This window comes from Mandrillus leucophaeus, unplaced genomic scaffold (assembly GCF_000951045.1).
Source record: "Mandrillus leucophaeus isolate KB7577 unplaced genomic scaffold, Mleu.le_1.0 Scaffold14, whole genome shotgun sequence".
Classification (NCBI taxonomy): Eukaryota; Metazoa; Chordata; class Mammalia; order Primates; family Cercopithecidae; genus Mandrillus; species Mandrillus leucophaeus.
Window position 1 is genome coordinate 246,059 of NW_012101365.1, and position 20,318 is coordinate 266,376.

Sequence of the window (20,318 nt, forward strand, 5' to 3'; positions counted from 1 at the left end):
GCTTCCTCCCTGGCCGCCGCCTCCGCCCCTGGTTGGCCAGCGCCACGGCTGTCGCACATTTTGCCTGTCATCGAGGTCGCAAAGCGCCGCTTTGCGGCTTCCACGTGACCACCCTCCTGTCAAGCGCTGGGCGCGCGACTACCGGGCCAGGATCTCTGCGCTGGCTGCAGAGACTGCAACCTGCGGCTGCGGAAGCTTCAAGTCTGGCAACAGGTTATTCCAGTTTGGATTTAGCAAAGGCCTCGGGATAGCGCCTCCCCCTAGCTGAGGCGGGGACCAGATTGTGCACCTCACGTGGTTAGTCTCATAAATACACACCAGCCCCACAAACCAACTCAACACACGCTTACAACTCGTCTAACAAACAGTATTTCGGAAATATACGTTTTCTCTACGATGTTTCACCAAAATAAAACTTCATATAGTCTCTCACGCTCAACCTGTCAAAACCGAATCCACACTGCCACACCCAGTCCCAAGCTCCCTGACGTCTGCATCCTCAGACTCCATAACCCAGAAGTAACCAGACTGCCATGGTAGACATGGGAGAGACGAGGAAGCTGAGAAAGGTAAAAATCTCGTCCCAGAGAAGAGGAGGAGCATTTTTTTTAATTGATAAGGTAGTTATGAGAAATAACAACCCTCAGTTAATAGGGTTGCTCCAAAGGGGGAAAAAAGGGAAAACCTTTCTATTGCTGCAGTTATATTTGGTTTTTTTTTTAAGCTGAGACATCTTACAAATGGGGTAAAACTTGAATCCAGCTTTGAACATAGTTAGTTAGTTAGTTAGTTAGTTAGTTAGTTAGTTAGTTAGAGGCGGAGTCTCGCACTGTCACCCGGGCTGGAGTGCAGTGGCGCGATTCTGGCTCACTGCAACCTCCGCCTTCTGGGTTCAAGCGATTCTCCTGCCTCAGCCTCCGGAGTAGCTGGGATTACAGGCGCCCGCCACCACGCCCGGCTAAGTTTTTTTTTTTTTTTTTTTTTTAGTAGAGACGTATATTTTAGAGCAATTATGTATTTTTCACTATGTTGGCCAGGCAGGTCTCGAACTCCTGTCCTCGTGATCCTCCTCGACCTCCCAAAGTGCTGGGATTACAGGCGTGAGCCACATCGCCCAGCCTACTTATTTTTATAAGAAACTAATTTGGAATATTCACCAATTATTTGAAGTTTCAACCCACGGTCAGAAATTGACAGCCTCTGTAACTAAAACAGCCAAAGACTATGTTCAATGAAGTGTGACAGTTTGTAATTGTCATCCAGGTTAGAGTGAGTGTGACAGTGGAAGTTGTTCGTCCTTGACTTGGGAAAATATCAGCTTTTGGATTGTCATGGGGCATTTACTTACTTTGGAAAGTATGTAAACGCTTGAAAATGTGAAATAAGATTGGTGATTTTATCCTATAGAGCTAAAATAAAAACTAGTGAAATCATCATATAGCATGAAGGCCTAGGCTTCCCTTAAGAATCTTTTAAACTTGTATTATTGATTTACTTTTTTAGAGACAGGGCCTCACTATGTTGCCCAGGCTGGCTTCCAACTCCTGTGCTCAAGCCATCCTCCCACCTCAGCCTCCTGAGAGTGGGGATTACAGGTGTGAGCCATACCACCACACCCAGCAAGGCCTAGGCTCCATAAACTGGGAATATATTCATGTGAAATCAGAAATATGACTTAATTGTTCAGTTTCACTGAATATAAAAAAGTGCACTGTATTATGATCTGAGTTTGTTCTGTGTGTTTTCTTAAATGAAAATAGGCTGGCCTACAACTCTTAAGTATTGATCTGTGTTTAGACCAGAATTAGCTAAATAATAGAACCCTCCATAGTCACATGAATCAAAATGTCTTGCTTAATTTTCATCCCTAAGAAAATAATTCCATGGCCAGGGCAGTGGCTCATGCCTGTAATCTCAACACTTTGGGAGGCCAAGGCGGGCAGATCACTTGAGGTCAGGAGTTGAGACCAGCCTGGCCAACATAGTGAAATCCCATCTCTGCTAAAAATAATACAAAAATTAGTCAGGCATGGTGACGTGCGCCTGTAGTCCCAGCTACTTGGGAGGCTGAGGCAGGAGAATCACCTGAACCCGGGAGGCAGAGGTTGCAGTGTGAACCAAGAGCACACCACTGCACCCCAGTCCGGTGACAGAGTGAAACTCTGTTTCAAAGTAAATAAATAAATAAATATTTTTAAAAAAAGTAATTCCAAAAGTCAGCACAAATGTGAATCATGAGGCAAAACACAGCACCAATAATATAAATGTGGCAATTCAGTTGCTCCATTCATATAGGCCACCCTCAGTATAAGGCAGGTGAATTGTTTCTAGTTATATGGCCAAGGATTAATGCAGTCCTAAAAAGTTGAGGGTTTTTCTCTGTGATGATGCGTGTGTACCTCGGAACCCATTCAAATCCCATGTTGCTCCCTTTTTCTTTCGTTTCTCTCCATCTGGAAATTAAAACAATGTGGTATATAGAACAATGGGATGAACACACTAGACATTCAGGCATATATTAGTACTGCTTTTCCAAATAATTAGCTGAGGGAACTTGGATAAGTCAGTTAATCTTTCTGAGTTCAGCTTCTCACAGGACTATTTCCTCTGATAAACGAGAAAGCAATTATGAAAATGCATGGAAAATATAAAATATTGGTATCAAACTAACATATATTTAATAGTCAATAATTGTGGTTTGAGTTCTAACTCTGCTCTTTAACAAAGGCTCTCTGGTTCTATTTCTTTATCTCTAAAGTAAAAAACTTGTGATTTTGAATGATGAGTGATAAAATGCTGGTGAAAATTCCTTATAAACCTTAAAACTCTCCAAACATATTAGTTACTACTCTGTATACCAATTCCTAAATGCTTTTCTCAGGACCACCCCTTTCCTAAAATTTAAGCCAATAAGGATCTTTCTCCTTTCTAATCACTGCTTTTACTATCTTTACAACACAACTTAGTGCTCCAGTAAATTCTGTAATTTTTTTCTCTAATGGTTTTCATATATGTATGTTTAATCTCCCCTAAAGGTTGAAAGTTTGAGATTATAAACTGCTTTATGCCATGTGTTTTTATATTCGCCATAGTGCAAACATAGCAAAGTCTTGTGAACATAACAGATAGTAAATGCTTTTGAATTTATTAATTTTTATTGGGAGTCTATATGTACAGATACATTACAAACTTTATCTCATTTAATGTTTACAACTACTACTTTACAGAATATAAAGCTGCTCTGGCAAGTTAAGAATTTGCTCAAAGTCATGCTACAAAGTGACAAACCTAGGATTCAAGACTAGGTCAAATTAGTGCTCTTTCCAGTTACCATGTTGCCTCTGTACAATTTCCCTTCCATGCTGCTTAGTTTATACCGTTCCCAAAGACACTGTTTCTTCCCTATGGCCTAACTCTTCCCAACTGGATACCTAGCATCCAGAGTAATTATCTACTACAGATAAGAGAAGGGAAGAAAAATAAATACTGAATTAGGAGAAAAAAATCATTTTTTACTTCTCCAGAATTCCATCCTTAAGAGAAACAATTTCAGTTAAGTGTCATAAACCAAAAGAAAGAAATGTAAAGAAATTTGGTCCATGCACGAGCAAAGACAAGTAATTTTAATTTATCTATTCTCATAGTTGGCCCACAGTAGGAGTTCCTGGAGCTCAGCCTAAGTTAAATACAGATGTTTTTCTAGAATCTCCATGTTCTTTTAAGAGAAACTTTTATATCATCCTTATTTCCAATATAAATAATAAATACTATTTATATTTTACTAAATTTTTATTTGAAATTATTTTAGAATAGTTCCAAAGATAGTACAGCATGTTCCTATATGCTTTTGGCCCATTTTTCTCTAATGTTACCATCTTATTTAACATGGTACATCTATCAAAACTAGGAAATTAACACTGCTAAATACTACTAGTTAAATTCTAGAGGCTCTATTTGGATTTTTACACTAATGTCCTTTTCTTGTTCCATGGTCCAATAATACATTACATTTAGTTGTCATGTCTCAGTAGCCTCTTCCAATCTGTGACAGTTTCTCAGTGGACACTTTTGAAGAGTTAGGAACTTTATAAAATCTCCCTCAATCTGGGATTGCCTAATGTATTCTCAGAATTACACTGACTTTATGCATTTGGGGTAAAACACCGCAGAGGTGATATGTCCTTGTTACATCATATCAGGGCTATGTGTTATCAACTTGACTTATTACTGGTAGTGGTAACCTTGATTCTTCGGTTAAGATAACCAATTTCTTAAATAATACTTCTTGCTTATAATGTAATTCATGAGAAGACTAATGCTACTACACATATGTATTTCATCTAGTGATTTAATGTTGTTTAGGATACTAGTGGCTGACCCTGGACTTTCTTAAACTAATGGAAAAGTATAAGGTTTGGAGCCCCAAGAACTGAGTTCAAATCCTATGTCTACTATTTACTGACTTTAAATCACAATTTCTGTCAGCCTCAATTCCCTCATCTGAAATATGGGGATTATTATCATAGTCGCTTCACAGAATTGTTGTAAAGATTAATATATGCATTGGCTGGGTGCGGTGGCACGCGCCTGTAGTCCCAGCTACTTGGGAGGCTGAGGCAGGAGAATCACCTGAACCCGGGAGGCAGAGGTTGCAGTGTGAACCAAGAGCACACCACTGCACCCCAGTCCGGTGACAGAGTGAAACTCTGTTTCAAAGTAAATAAATAAATAAATATTTTTAAAAAAAGTAATTCCAAAAGTCAGCACAAATGTGAATCATGAGGCAAAACACAGCACCAATAATATAAATGTGGCAATTCAGTTGCTCCATTCATATAGGCCACCCTCAGTATAAGGCAGGTGAATTGTTTCTAGTTATATGGCCAAGGATTAATGCAGTCCTAAAAAGTTGAGGGTTTTTCTCTGTGATGATGCGTGTGTACCTCGGAACCCATTCAAATCCCATGTTGCTCCCTTTTTCTTTCGTTTCTCTCCATCTGGAAATTAAAACAATGTGGTATATAGAACAATGGGATGAACACACTAGACATTCAGGCATATATTAGTACTGCTTTTCCAAATAATTAGCTGAGGGAACTTGGATAAGTCAGTTAATCTTTCTGAGTTCAGCTTCTCACAGGACTATTTCCTCTGATAAACGAGAAAGCAATTATGAAAATGCATGGAAAATATAAAATATTGGTATCAAACTAACATATATTTAATAGTCAATAATTGTGGTTTGAGTTCTAACTCTGCTCTTTAACAAAGGCTCTCTGGTTCTATTTCTTTATCTCTAAAGTAAAAAACTTGTGATTTTGAATGATGAGTGATAAAATGCTGGTGAAAATTCCTTATAAACCTTAAAACTCTCCAAACATATTAGTTACTACTCTGTATACCAATTCCTAAATGCTTTTCTCAGGACCACCCCTTTCCTAAAATTTAAGCCAATAAGGATCTTTCTCCTTTCTAATCACTGCTTTTACTATCTTTACAACACAACTTAGTGCTCCAGTAAATTCTGTAATTTTTTTCTCTAATGGTTTTCATATATGTATGTTTAATCTCCCCTAAAGGTTGAAAGTTTGAGATTATAAACTGCTTTATGCCATGTGTTTTTATATTCGCCATAGTGCAAACATAGCAAAGTCTTGTGAACATAACAGATAGTAAATGCTTTTGAATTTATTAATTTTTATTGGGAGTCTATATGTACAGATACATTACAAACTTTATCTCATTTAATGTTTACAACTACTACTTTACAGAATATAAAGCTGCTCTGGCAAGTTAAGAATTTGCTCAAAGTCATGCTACAAAGTGACAAACCTAGGATTCAAGACTAGGTCAAATTAGTGCTCTTTCCAGTTACCATGTTGCCTCTGTACAATTTCCCTTCCATGCTGCTTAGTTTATACCGTTCCCAAAGACACTGTTTCTTCCCTATGGCCTAACTCTTCCCAACTGGATACCTAGCATCCAGAGTAATTATCTACTACAGATAAGAGAAGGGAAGAAAAATAAATACTGAATTAGGAGAAAAAAATCATTTTTTACTTCTCCAGAATTCCATCCTTAAGAGAAACAATTTCAGTTAAGTGTCATAAACCAAAAGAAAGAAATGTAAAGAAATTTGGTCCATGCACGAGCAAAGACAAGTAATTTTAATTTATCTATTCTCATAGTTGGCCCACAGTAGGAGTTCCTGGAGCTCAGCCTAAGTTAAATACAGATGTTTTTCTAGAATCTCCATGTTCTTTTAAGAGAAACTTTTATATCATCCTTATTTCCAATATAAATAATAAATACTATTTATATTTTACTAAATTTTTATTTGAAATTATTTTAGAATAGTTCCAAAGATAGTACAGCATGTTCCTATATGCTTTTGGCCCATTTTTCTCTAATGTTACCATCTTATTTAACATGGTACATCTATCAAAACTAGGAAATTAACACTGCTAAATACTACTAGTTAAATTCTAGAGGCTCTATTTGGATTTTTACACTAATGTCCTTTTCTTGTTCCATGGTCCAATAATACATTACATTTAGTTGTCATGTCTCAGTAGCCTCTTCCAATCTGTGACAGTTTCTCAGTGGACACTTTTGAAGAGTTAGGAACTTTATAAAATCTCCCTCAATCTGGGATTGCCTAATGTATTCTCAGAATTACACTGACTTTATGCATTTGGGGTAAAACACCGCAGAGGTGATATGTCCTTGTTACATCATATCAGGACTATGTGTTATCAACTTGACTTATTACTGGTAGTGGTAACCTTGATTCTTCGGTTAAGATAACCAATTTCTTAAATAATACTTCTTGCTTATAATGTAATTCATGAGAAGACTAATGCTACTACACATATGTATTTCATCTAGTGATTTAATGTTGTTTAGGATACTAGTGGCTGACCCTGGACTTTCTTAAACTAATGGAAAAGTATAAGGTTTGGAGCCCCAAGAACTGAGTTCAAATCCTATGTCTACTATTTACTGACTTTAAATCACAATTTCTGTCAGCCTCAATTCCCTCATCTGAAATATGGGGATTATTATCATAGTCGCTTCACAGAATTGTTGTAAAGATTAATATATGCATTGGCTGGGTGCGGTGGCTCACACCTGTAATCCCAGCACTTTGGGAGGCTGAGGTGGGTGGATCACGAGGTCAGGAGTTCAAGACCAGCCTGACCAACATGGTGAAACCCTGTCTCTACTAAAGATACAAAATTTAGCTGGGTGTGGTGGTGCACACCTGTAATCCCAGCTACTCAGGAGGCTGAGGCAGGATAATCGCTTGAACCCAGGAGGCAGAGGTTGCAGTGAGCTGAGATCGTGCCACTGTACTCTGCCTGGGTGACAGAGCAAGACTCTGTCTCAAAAAAAAAAAAATATATATATATACACACACACACACACACACACACATATTTTATAACCATGAAACACTATACAAATATTAATTATTGCTATTATTTTTCAGCTTTGGGGTTGCTTACTGGGCTTTTTTTCTTCTTACTTTAAAGAAGAACTTTTAGGCCAGGCGCGGTGGCTCACACCTGTAATCCCAGCACTTTGGGAAGCCGAGTCGGGCAGATCGTGAGGTCAGGAGATGGAGACCATCCTGGCCAACATGGTGAAACCCCGTCTCTACTAAAAATATAAAAATTAGCTGGGTGTGGTGGCAGGCACATGTAATCCCAGCTACTCAGGAGGCTGAGGCAGGAGAATGGCTTGAACCCGGAGGTGGAGACTGCAGTGAGCCGAGATCACACCATTGCACTCCAGCCTGGTGACAGGGCAAGACTCCGTCTTTCCCTGTTCTTGAAAGAACTTTCAAGCCTGGCCAATATAGGAAGACCCCATCTCCACAAAATTAGAAAAATTATCTAGGCATGGTGGAGCATGCCTGTGGCCCCAGCTACTCTGGAGGCTGAGGGTCACTTGGGCCTGGGAAGTCAAGGTTTCAGTGAACCATGACCATGACCAAGCCACTGCACTCTAACCTGAGCAACAGAGTGAGAACCTGTCTTAAAAATAAAATAAAATAAAAATAATAAAAAATTTTCGTAAATAAGTACCTATATGAAAAAAAAAATACTGAATCTCAGAAATAAAATGCTGAAGCCACAATTATAAAGTGACAAAAAAGGCTGCCTGGGGGTGCCCAGTCTGTTTTCCACCTCTGTTGATCTGTAAATACAACAAAAAGGAAGACTTTGAGACCAGTTAAAGAAATGGTAAATACCACATACACATTTCCAAAAGTTAATCAATCTGATACTGTACCTACTTGAGTCAATGAGGGAAAAGCACGGAATAATTTGACTAAATCACATTTCTATGTTTTTTGTTTTTTGTTTTGAGACGGAGTCTTGATCCATCGCCCAGGCTGGAGTGCAGTGGCACAATCTCTGCTCACTGCTGCCACTGCCTGCCAGGTTCAAGCAATTCTCCTGCCTCAGCCTCCTGAGCAGCTGGGATTACAGGCACCAGCCACCATACCTAGCTAAACTTTTGTATTTTTATTGGAGTTGCGGTTTAACCATGTTGGCCAGGCTGGTCTCAAACTCCTGACCTCAGGTGATCCGCCCACCTCGGCCTCCCAAAGTGCTGGGATTATAGGCGTGAGCCACCACGCCCAGCCATTTCTATGTCTCCTTAAATGATTATGAACTGCTGGAGCACAAGGTTTCCATGACTGTTAATATTTAATATCTAACTATAAAGGCTGTATTTCAGTATTTGATGTACTTATCATTACGATGTTAAAAGAGAAAGCACCACTCTCAATATAGCAGAAACTTAACTATGAATTTTTTTTGTAAGCCATGTTAGAATATAACCTTCTTGAAGGTAAGGATACCCTTGAATCTGCTTTAGTGAACTAGCCCTCAATAAATACTAGATTTTCATTGGGGTTACTGTGTAATACTTATGTATGCCTTCTGAACTAAGACCCTAAGCTCTGCACTGCCAATTCTGGTTTACCCAACAGGCAGATGAAGCATATGCTTCAGGGCACCAGCAAAACCAGACTGTTTAAAAAAAAAAAAACTTTGCCAAATAATTTAATATCTCAGCAAAACCAATGAAGTAGCCATCATGGGAAAAAAATCAGAATTTTGTTGGACTTTTTTACTCTTATTTTGGGGTTCTGTTATTTTTCTTTTTATTTCTATATGAGGAAGAGGTGGTAGAACATCAAAATCTTTTCAGTGCTTAGGGCCTCCAAAAATCTTAATACAACTCTGTGTACATCTTAAATTATCATAAGTTTTACTTAGTTGTTCAGCAATAAGTACTTTATTTCATGAAAATTATAGCACGTTTACCCGTACTTTATGTAATCATACAATTTAAGATTCTTCCTCTTTACAATTTATCTCTAAGCAAGAAACCATAATAAATGCTAGAAGGCAACCTTCATAAATTGGACTAATACCAGTTCTCTCTTATCAGCCAACAGTGCTAATATGTCCTCACACCCCCTGGCTGTATGAAAAGATTACACAGTTCCCAGAACAATCAAAAGTAAATTATTATTTATTTCTTACTGGTATAAATGGAATCTTAAATGTTTCTATTTGAAACGTCTACATATATGTAAGAAAAAGAGAGTTTCTTTTTTTGTAGTTCTCATTTGATTCACAACTCGTTTAGTTACCTAAGAAAAGAGTTCTAGTTTTTTTCTCAACAATTACGTTAAAGAAAACACTGCCAGATTCTTCCCAGTTTCAACTTTCCCTCTACCTACCAGTCAATCTGCTGCTGGATGATTATCCAGATGTTTCTGGTGTGTTTTGTTGCTAACACTCTCAGTGTACTTCAAGAAGGGTACAGATACTGCTCGAGGATCCGCTTGCCAAAGTCCGGTTCTAATTACACTTGTCATTTTTTGCTTGGTTTCATTTTGACCACTGGGTGCATCATGCAACCGTGTTGGATATTTTTAAGAGTATAAAAATATAGAAAGCAATAGTTAATTAATCTCACTTTAAAAGAGGAAGTTAAAAGTACTGGAAATTGGTGTCGGATGATTAAATAAAGGATTAGGAGAGAGACCATTCCTTTACATATAGACACCCTCCCCAACCCCACACCTCCAAAACACCAAGCCACTTCTAAGTAGTGAGAGAACTTCGGCAACAAAGAAATAGCTTTGTTAGAAAACACTTCACACGACTTATTTTAAATTTTGCTTTAAATTTAATTGCTTTTCTCCTTTTTCTCTAATAACAGGACTATTTAGCAGTTTCTAGTCCTTGATTAATTAAGGCTTCAGAGTTCATTCTTATCTATGCCATGTCTTAAGTTTTCATAAAATTCAATCTATACAAGACTTGCTTTTTGTGAGCACTGTGCTTAGTGGCAGTCCGGATTTTTCCCTCCACCCTCGCGGCCACCCCTGCCCACCGCGGCCGTCGGGCGTGGATCTGGCAGGTGCGAGGCCGAGGCCCAGGGCTCAGCGAAGGAGGCCGAGTTTACAGAGCGCGCGCGCCCTAGAGGAGGCAGCAGCAGCCGCAAGCCTGGCCGCCCGAACTTTGCGAGCCTGGCGGGGGAGCACAGAGGCTGGCCGACCTGCCCCGCTAGCGCTGGAGAACGACTCCCTTTATGCCAGCTCGCTCTCTGCCTTCCCGCAGCCTGCGCTGCGGAGCCTCGAAGACCCCGCCGCCCTCCACAGCGTCTTAAATAACAAACCCCTGTCCTCGCGCCCGTAGGAATTGGGGCAGCTGGGGGTTTGCGTCGCAGACTCAAGCCCGCCCGCCGGAGAAGGGCAGGCCGGGCTTCGCGGGGCCGAACCCCGCTCCAGCTGGGGACAGGCCGCCTAGCCGGCGGGAGGGAGCCGGCGCGAGGGAGCCGGCGCAAGAGACTTGACGGGAGGAGGTGGAGAGCTGGAGGCGGGAATGAGTGCGCGGGCCGGGAGGGCGGAGCCTGCTAGACTGCGAGCGCGAGCGCCAGCAGGGCGGAGGGCGGGGCGTGGGCGGTGCCCGGCCTTCCCGCTTCCGCGGCGCTGCAACTTCGCCGAGCCTCCTTAAAACTCTGCCGTTAAAATGGGGGCGGGTTTTTCAACTCAAAAAGCGCTCAATTTTTTTCTTTTCAAAAAAAGCTGATGAGGTCGGAAAAAAGGGAGAAGAAACCGGCACCCTCTCTGAGAGGCAACAGAAGCAGCAATTGTTTCAGCGAAAAAAGCAGCAAGGGAGGGAGTGAAGGAAAAAAGTAAAAAAGGGGGCGACACGCAAGTGCCCGTAGGAGTGAAAGGAGCAGGGACCGGCGATCTAGGGGGGAATCAGCTACAAAAGAAACTGTCACTGGGAGCGGTGTGGCCAGGGAGGAAGCAGTACTGCCAGGCTCGGCTCCAGGGCACAGCTGGCTGGCGGCTGTCCTGTCCGCAGCAAAGGGGCACAGGCGGCCGGGGACCGCGAGAGGTGGCGAAGTGGCACCGGGCGCCGAAGCTGCTGAGCGCTCGCCGAGACGGCGGCGGGTCTGGCTGCGCCCTGGAACTGTGGCGACTCCCCCTACTCAGAACTTGGCCTGCGTTTCCCAGGACTCTCCCCATCTCCGGAGGCTCCCACAAAACCGGGAAAGGAAGGAAAGGACAGCGGCGGCAGCAGCTCAATGAGTACCTACAACAGAAAGCCTGAACGAGCTCGGTCGTAGGCGGGAAGTTCCCGGGGGGCTGCCCAGTACAGCCGCAATGCTGCCGCGAGCTGCCCCAGCAGTCCGGGCCCCGTAGACGCTTCCCGCATCGCTCTCCTCCTTCCTCAGGCTGCCGGGAGTCCCGGGACCTGGCGGGGCCGGCATGACGGGCTTCTCGGGGGCCCGCCGCACGCCCGGCAGCCTCCGGAGACGCGCGCCGAGCCCGGCTCCCACGGCCTCTGAGGCTCGGCGGGGCTGCGGCTGCCTGGCGGGCGGGCTCCGGAGCTTTCCTGAGCGGCATTAGCCCACGACTTGGCCCGGACGCGACTAAAGGCTCTTCTGGAGAAGCCCAGAGTACTGGGCAGTCGTTACGACCTGTAACTTGAGGGCCACGGAACTGCTACTCCCGTTCGCCTTTGGCGATCATCTTTTAACCCCCCGGAGCACGTCAGCATCCAGCCACCGCGGCGCTCTCCCAGCAGCGGAGGACCCAGGACTGTCCCTTCGGCGAGACGGATGGAAACCGAGCCCCCTGGAGGACCTGCCCCTGCAGTTCTGCCTCACACGGCTCAAGTCACCACCGTGAACAAGGGTGGGTGAATGCCTTTTCTTCCCCCCGAATGTCTTTCCTTCCGCGGTATTTTCTGCCCCGATCTATAGTCCCTTGAGTGTCCACACACACTCCTCACAGAGATCTGTAGCGTAGGTACGTGACAGCTCTGCCTACATCTGACGTCCGGAGTCATTACCCAGGAATGTATGTGTGTCTGTGTGTGACTCTGTGGAGTCGTCAGAATTCTTCATAGGGGTTAAGCTAAAAAAGCGAGGCGAGGAGCCCCTCTCCAATGGCTCAGTTTTGCTGAATAATCACGTGTGAATCGAGGGGCGGGCTTTTGGCAGGCAGATCTTACTAGTATTTACTACCAAGCTCTACTCCAGATTAACCATCCCAGTCCTTCTGTCAGTCTCCGATGCCATCATGCAGCCTGGTTAGGAGCAAAGGAAAGGGGAAAAAGAAAAACGACTAATTCATCTTTTCCTGATCGTCAGGACCCTAAAGAATGGCCGAGCCTTGGGGGAACGAGTTGGCGTCCGCAGCTGCCAGGGGGGACCTAGAGCAACTTACTAGTTTGTTGCAAAATAATGTAAACGTCAATGCACAAAATGGATTTGGAAGGACTGCGCTGCAGGTTGGTATTCAGAGAGGTGGGGAAAACAAGTCAATAATGTTGCCTACGTGACCTGGTTTTCTAGATTTACAGCTTTTAAGCTTTCAGGGACATAAAATTTCACTGTTTTTAAACCTAGTTGGTTGCCATATTTTATATCTTTAAGTGGATGCAACTTCTCAAAATGACGTACTTTGAACAAACTCCTCAAATCCAATAACATCCTTGATATCAAGTGGGGTCCAGATTTGGTCTTAGTTTTTGGAATCTTTTTGTGACGGTGGGGATTTTAGAGTAGTCATTGTAGGGCCGAGGTTTGTTTGTTTTGTTTTGTTTTTAAAGACAGCTCTGTAAACACATTATTATGATTATTATTTGAAATACACTGCTATTAGTGGTTTCACGTACTTTGCCCCCAGTAATAGACTTTAACGTTAATTTTCTTGACTACTGGTGAGGGTGTTTTTCCTTCAAATGCTCCAAGTTTTGACAAACGACTTTTCCTCGTTTGGAATGGGTGGCCTGGGCACCGGGACAGGATGTACATTTCACAGTTAATGTAATATCATCCACTCATTCAGGAGTCGGGAGGAATAAAAAGTTGAATTTTCTAATCAGAGCTCAGCTGCAGTGTCTTTGTCTCTACGATTATGCCGTGGTGTGCTCTAATTTTCAGTAATTAGATTTACAGGCAACAATTGACACATGTCCAGCTGCCAAGTATTGTACCTGATAATTTTTTTCTTCTTCTGAATGTTATCATGTAACTTAGGTGAAAGGCTTAGAAACAGAAAAATGACAAAATAGTTTAAAACAGTTAATTTATCAGAGTTCTGATGATATTCTTATGAGCTATTCTTATTTGGAAATGCAACACTTGAAGCTGTTTTTGAAAACCCATTGGGGAGAGGGTTTTTAGAGGGCTTTGTTTCGGTTACAAGAATTAAAAATTTAAGTGCCAGGAGATATACTAGTAACAAACAAAATCCATGTAGTCTGTACGTTTTCAATCAGAATACACTGGCCTTGCAAAAATTTCAGTATTAAGGAAGTTTATGCACAGATACTAAATTATTTATCTTGTTATTTCTGCTACATTAAGTAATGATTTTTTTTCTTTTTCTACCTAGTAGTTTTGAACAGGTTTAGTGATGATAGCAAAGTAACAAATTTAATATATTGAAAAGCTTCCTTTTGAAAACTCAAAAGATTATGTAAACTTCACAAAGAATGAGCTACTTAACCCATGTTCATAATAAGATTTTACAGGATTTTTGACGAACAGAAAGACTGGGAAATTAATAATATTCTTTTAAAAAGTTTTGACAAACATTTTTAATACAACTTTGCAATCTTGTTTATATTAAACATACTTATCAAGATACAAACACCCACTTATTGTGGCTTAGTCCTTGTACATATAACGAAACACACACACAGAAACTGGAGTTTCAAGGCTTATTTTCATTATGTATAATCCTGACTCTGAAGTTGTGTCATAAGTCAAGAAATAACTTTCTTCAAAACCATTTCCAATATTACTATTATTTTCTGTGAAAAAAGGTGAATTTTATTCTACAATTATGTTTATTTAACTCAATTTCAAAAGCCTTTTCCACCTTCCTAGTGTATATTTTTCTATCAGGTTAATATCAAAGGCCTTAATCGTATGTTTGCTTTACAAAGATCCAAGATATCTGTCTCTTATTTTTCTCATTGCAGGTCCTTAAATATGACTAAATCTTTAGAGACAGTTGTGGTGGTATCAATTTTTAATAACCAAAAGTATGTTTCATTGAAGTTCTTGAAATATAAATTATGTATCACTGTTTACCACTGCTCCAAAGGAAGAGCTAAAAGTCAACAGAGTTTTATCAACAGGGGAGCTTAATATCTTGTCCATCTATATAGTTTGCATTTACAAAATATTACTCATTCTAAATGTATTTTATTATTTAATATGTGATTAGATTTTTTAAACATTTAAAAAGATAGATCGACTTTGTATTTTCCATTAGCATTTAATTTCATAAACATTGAGTGTCTATTATATAAGATATTTATTATAATTTAGATTATTATAATATACCTAAATATAAATAAACCAGTGTAAATGCTGAAAATATGTGGCATGTTAATGAAAGTAATATTTTTTCACAACTAAATTATATGTATTTTATGTTTGCATGATGTTCTACAAGATATTTTATAACAGACCACTGATAGAGTGAAACATATTCAAACAATAGTAAATAATCTTCGTTATGTGAATTATTTGTATGTTGATAGCAAGTGGTAATACCACATTCTGACTTTTAAAATGTTGGCAGTTTACAAATAGCTATTCTTTAAATGCTTGATAGTAACTGAAAAAGGAACTAACACAGGATCACCAGTTGATTATTAAATTAGCTCAAACCACAAGACAAGGCACAAGGCTGTCCGTGTCCCAAAACACCCATTAAATATCTTATTTTTTCTTCTTTTGCTCACTTGAAAATCAGGAGGCTTGTCAGAACTTTGAGAAACAGCATATAATGTAATAGGGTGACTATTTCATTATTTTCAAGAACAGTTGTCATACAACAATTTCCTACTGTGATACAAGGCATATCAGGAACTTAGTTTTATATAAATTGATACCATAAACAATTTAGAACACTGTGGCTTATTTAACACCTTAATAATCAGTAATGTTTTGTAACTAAAAATGAAGGATTCTAGGCATTGAATACACCTAGTAGCCAATACTAAATAACTTGCAAATAAAAAACATTTTTAAAGAAATGCTTGGAAATTTGGAACTATATCTGTTTGGAGGGAACTTGTAAAAATTGATCATTTAAGAAAATATCAGGCCTGAATTTTTAAGACATCATTTTTACACTCGCTGATGGAGTTGGTTTAAAGAAACTCAACATCCTTATTTGTTTGCAGTAGCTATTTAGAAAATAAAGTTTAACCACATATGATTTTCTAGAATTAATACCACAGGCACCTTTTATGAGCATGAACAATCAAACAGAAAGAGACTCTTATTTAAATCCCAAATTCCATTTCTTCTATTTTAATAAATTCATGAAATTACACAACTCTTCATGGAACATAGAGGACTGAGTTGTTAGCAAATGCTATACATGTTGCACAAATTCTATCTTATTGATCAATTTATCCTACTTTTGGACCCATTTAAGACGTTCCATCATAGAAGCTCAATTTTTAGAAGCTCAACTTCTACTTTCACCTACTAGCACTTTTCTGCATTTGACCCCTTCAAGCCCCATGCTATGGGTCTTCCGCAAGTACTCCATCAAAAATAAATAGTTAAATAAATGGATGGACAGGCAGATATTTTGTATTTCTGTAGCATGAGCACTTGAAGGATTCTACCATTTCTACTTCTTTTCCAGGTTATGAAACTTGGAAATCCCGAGATTGCCAGGAGACTACTACTTAGAGGTGCTAATCCCGATTTGAAAGACCGAACTGGTTTCGCTGTCATTCATGATGCGGCCAGAGCAGGTTTCCTGGACACTTTACAGACTTTGCTGGAGTTTCAAGCTGATGTTAACATCGAGGATAATGAAGGGAACCTGCCCTTGCACTTGGCTGCCAAAGAAGGCCACCTCCGGGTGGTGGAGTTCCTGGTGAAGCACACGGCCAGCAATGTGGGGCATCGGAACCATAAGGGGGACACCGCCTGTGATTTGGCCAGGCTCTATGGGAGGAACGAGGTTGTTAGCCTGATGCAGGCAAATGGGGCTGGGGGAGCCACAAATCTTCAATAAATGTGGGAAGGGCTCCCCCACGTTGCCTCTACTTTATCAATTAACTGGGTAGCTCTCCTGACTTTTAATTAAGTCATTTGTTAAAATACAGTTCTGTCATATTTTAAGCAGCTAAATTTTCTGAAACAGCATAAGTGAAAATCTTATAACAGGTTTATGAATATATTTAAGCAACATTTTTTTCACCTGCAAAATCTGTTCTAACATGTAATTGCAAATAGCTTTGACTTTCTTCTGAATATTTTATCTTTACTTGGCTTTTCCCTTGCTTCCCCTGTTACCAATCTCAACATCCAACTTGAAGACTTTGTTTTTAAAATGGTTTGTCCTGATGCTTCTTTTGCCTAATTAAAACACTTTCAAAACAGGACAACATTTTTCTGTGATTTTCCTACCTCTAGAACCCGTACACAACTTGTCACTTGTTAAGGAGAACTGTACTAAAAGTTATTGATGTCTTAAGTCTTTACACTAGAAAAGGTAGACCAACTGGAAAACTAGACATACTCTCTTGATGATTCAGTTATTGTTTTCATCCTTTACCCATGTCCATTCCACCTTGGTGCCTAGTATTTCTGCTTTAAAACAAAACAAGGACAACTTTTTTTTTTTTTAAGATTAAGCCCGAAATTTTAGTGTGAATTTCCCTTAATGTCCAATCTTCCCTTTTTCTCGACATTAAGTCAAGTAGTTGCAGGACAGAGTTCAGAAGTAGCAATCTGAAAACATATTTTAGTTCTAAAGTTTTAAAAGAAAATGCCACCTTAAAAGTGCTTACCACTAATGGGTTTTTAATCACAAAATGAAGCAAATGGTTAAATAATACATTTCCCAAAATTATATCATAAATACACTAAGTGTAATGTAGACTTTTTCTCCCTGAGTGTAAGAAATGTAAAATTACAAAATGTTTAAGTATTAAAGTGCAAATATCAAATTTTAGGGAATGAAAAACAGCGAGACAAATGTATAAATTATATATAAAGGTCATAACTATTTTAGGATCTGCAGAAAAATAAATGTAGAAACTTTTAAAATAATAAATGAGCCACTCCCACAAATGGTACTTAATTTCCACAAAACTTTTTAGTAAAAGAGTAAACAATATTTTTAGGCGTACATTTACCTTAAAAAATTTTTTAAGGAAGTAGAAATATTAAACTTCCAAGACAATTTTCCAGCATCTACTACTCGGTCATTTTAATTTACACTTTTCAACAATGTATTTCAATAGTTATCATTTACAAATTCATACATACTTTGTTCATCATCTCCCACATGATCAAAGATGTTTTATGTGAAAGTTCCCTCCTACTTCATAAGCTCTCTGCCCTCACTCCAAAAAGAACAAAATGCCTCAAGGTTTATTGAAGGACATGGTTCTGATGCCTGACCTAACAAGGATTGGAATGGCTGGGTGGCAGGCAAGTGGTTTTCAATAATTTATCTTCCATGATAGTATAAAAGAATATAGAAAGAAAAGATTAATCCTTTTAATTTTGCAGTAAAATTTACATTCTCTAAGTGCAAAAAGACCTCATCATCTGACACCTTCAACCACAAATTACTAAATACATTTATTTTTGATGGCAACAAACTTAAAACACTTATTTAAGAAAAAAAAGAGATTGAGGTGGTTTTGAAGTAAAAGTGTCACATTTTGGATTTTAAAATTGAGTCAATATACAAAAATACTACTTTAATAAGACGAATATTTTTGAACAAAACACTAACTGAAAGTAATTTTTTTTAAAAACCCTCTTACAAGTCACAACTGTAAAGATGGCCGGTCATGATTTTAAAATCCAGTTTAATGGACTTCACAGCATCCAACATGTGTCGGCATTTACTTTATTAATTACAATAAAATTTATCTTTAGAGATTTCAAATATAAAAGCATAGGACGTTCATAAAGCAAAAGAGTACTTCTGCAGTTGCTTTGTTCTCGGCTGGTCGGAGCACAGTAGAGGGAGAGGACGCTCTATCTTTTCATCAGTCTAAAATTTGTTAGGCATTAAAACATCGCCATATTACTCTGGCTCTGTGCAGGAAGTAGCTTTGCTAATCTAAGTATTTTAGAAATGAGTTATGTGGTCCCCTCTAGGAAATATGAAAAGCCATTATTCAATCTCAAAAACCTCAACAATATTCTGTAAGCCTCTTGAACATGCCGAAATGTATAGGATGGAAGAAACGGTGCTGCTTGGGTCCTATTTTCAGCGACCTAAGGTGAGGAGGGGTCTGAACTTATTCAGATGCAGACAGTGGGGATGCAAGTGCTAACTAATGCAGTGTCCAGAGCTCCAGGGGACGACGCTGTTGTTAAGGATGGAGGATACAAAGCAGAGGATGCGCTCTCAAATTCAGTTCTTCACCGCTGCATCCGCATCCACATCGGGAAACTTGGGCTCAGCCTTTGCCCAGTAAGCTGAAGCCAGGCTTACATCTGGGGTGGAGGGCACTAACATGACCTCGGCTCAAGTTCTGGTCCCCGAACTGCTAACCAAAGTGTCTTTTATCACATTTTGGTAGTGAATTAAGTTTTCTGATAAACATTATGCATCTTGCAACGGTGTGATGAGTTCATGTACACACACATCACAATGGGTGGCTGATCAATAAGTAGATTAAGTATTCTGTCCCGAGAAAGCAATATGATATATTTCGCTTATCGTATTGATCAAAAGAACGTTGTGGATGGAGTCAGTGGCCCAGGACTGGTTTCGAAATCTCAGTTCCCAAAAAGGTGCTTTCGGCTTTTGCCGGGGGTAGAAGTAAATAGTCGATAGGCGCCGGGCAATCACAGTGCTGGAGCAAGAAAAGGTCGTGCTCACAGCCTTCCTGGATGCCCTAAGCAACCTTCATCAAAAGGCTACGGGGGAAAGTCCCTGTCTCGGTCTCTGGAGACTGTTCTGCTTTTATATGGCAGTCCCATGAAAACAGATCCACGCAGGAACCTAGTGAGAGGCAGGAAATAAACTTCCCACCTGAGACCCCGGGTAAAGGTCTGCCCATAGCCAACCCAAGCCCTCCACGGAGGGGCTGCGAAGACATCTTTTCTGTCCCTCTGTCACTCCTCCAGACTCCAGCTCCAACTCCCTGGGCCCTAGTGAGGAAGCTGGAGCCCAGAGCTCCCTCAGGGCGCGCAGAAAAGCCCGGGGTGGGGGTGGGGGAGCTTCAAAACCGTTAGCTCGCGTTTTTTCCCCCTCCCTCGCTAAGGTTTCTTTTCTTTTCTCTTCCTGTCCAAATATTTCAAATTTCCGCGCCTTAAATAACAGTCTCCTTTTATTTAGTTAGTTTCCTCGGCAGGTTTGGCCGCCCGCTTGTCTCTGCCCCCCTACGGGCCCGGGGCGCCTCGGGCGCCTCGGTGCTGCCTGCAGCCCCCGCGCGCTGCCCCCAGCCCAGCTTGCGCTGTACAGAGCGCGCCAGCCAGAGCCACAGCCCCCTCCTGCCGCGACCTCGCCTGACCCGGCTGTCCGGGCACCCGAAGCCAGCTAAGGCCGCCCCCAGCCCAGATGCCGGCCTGCCTCTCAGCTTGACTTCCCTCCCCGGACTTTGGAGCGTCTTCTGCGTTAGGATTTGGATCCCGGTGGCCCTGGAGCAGCAGAAGGGCCGCGGCGATAGGAAAGCAGCGAAGGAGGCCAGTGGCCGGACTCTGCCCCAGCCCCCACCCGCGGGTAACCTTGGAGGCGCCCTCGGAGTGAGTGTGTG

At 40.8% G+C, this 20,318-nt stretch overlaps 1 protein-coding gene across 1 annotated transcript; it reads left to right on the forward strand.

Annotated features, from left to right (window-relative positions):
• The first annotated feature begins 510 nt into the window (after nt 1-510).
• On the forward strand, nt 511-16,976 carry CDKN2C (cyclin-dependent kinase inhibitor 2C (p18, inhibits CDK4)). The gene is made up of 4 exons (XM_011973726.1): nt 511-569; nt 10,252-12,241; nt 12,700-12,839; nt 16,229-16,976. Exons 3-4 carry the CDS (start codon nt 12,711-12,713, stop codon nt 16,604-16,606), a joined length of 507 nt encoding a protein of 168 aa, XP_011829116.1. The 5' UTR covers nt 511-569; nt 10,252-12,241; nt 12,700-12,710; the 3' UTR covers nt 16,607-16,976.
• Nucleotides 16,977-20,318: the final 3,342 nt, after the last annotated feature.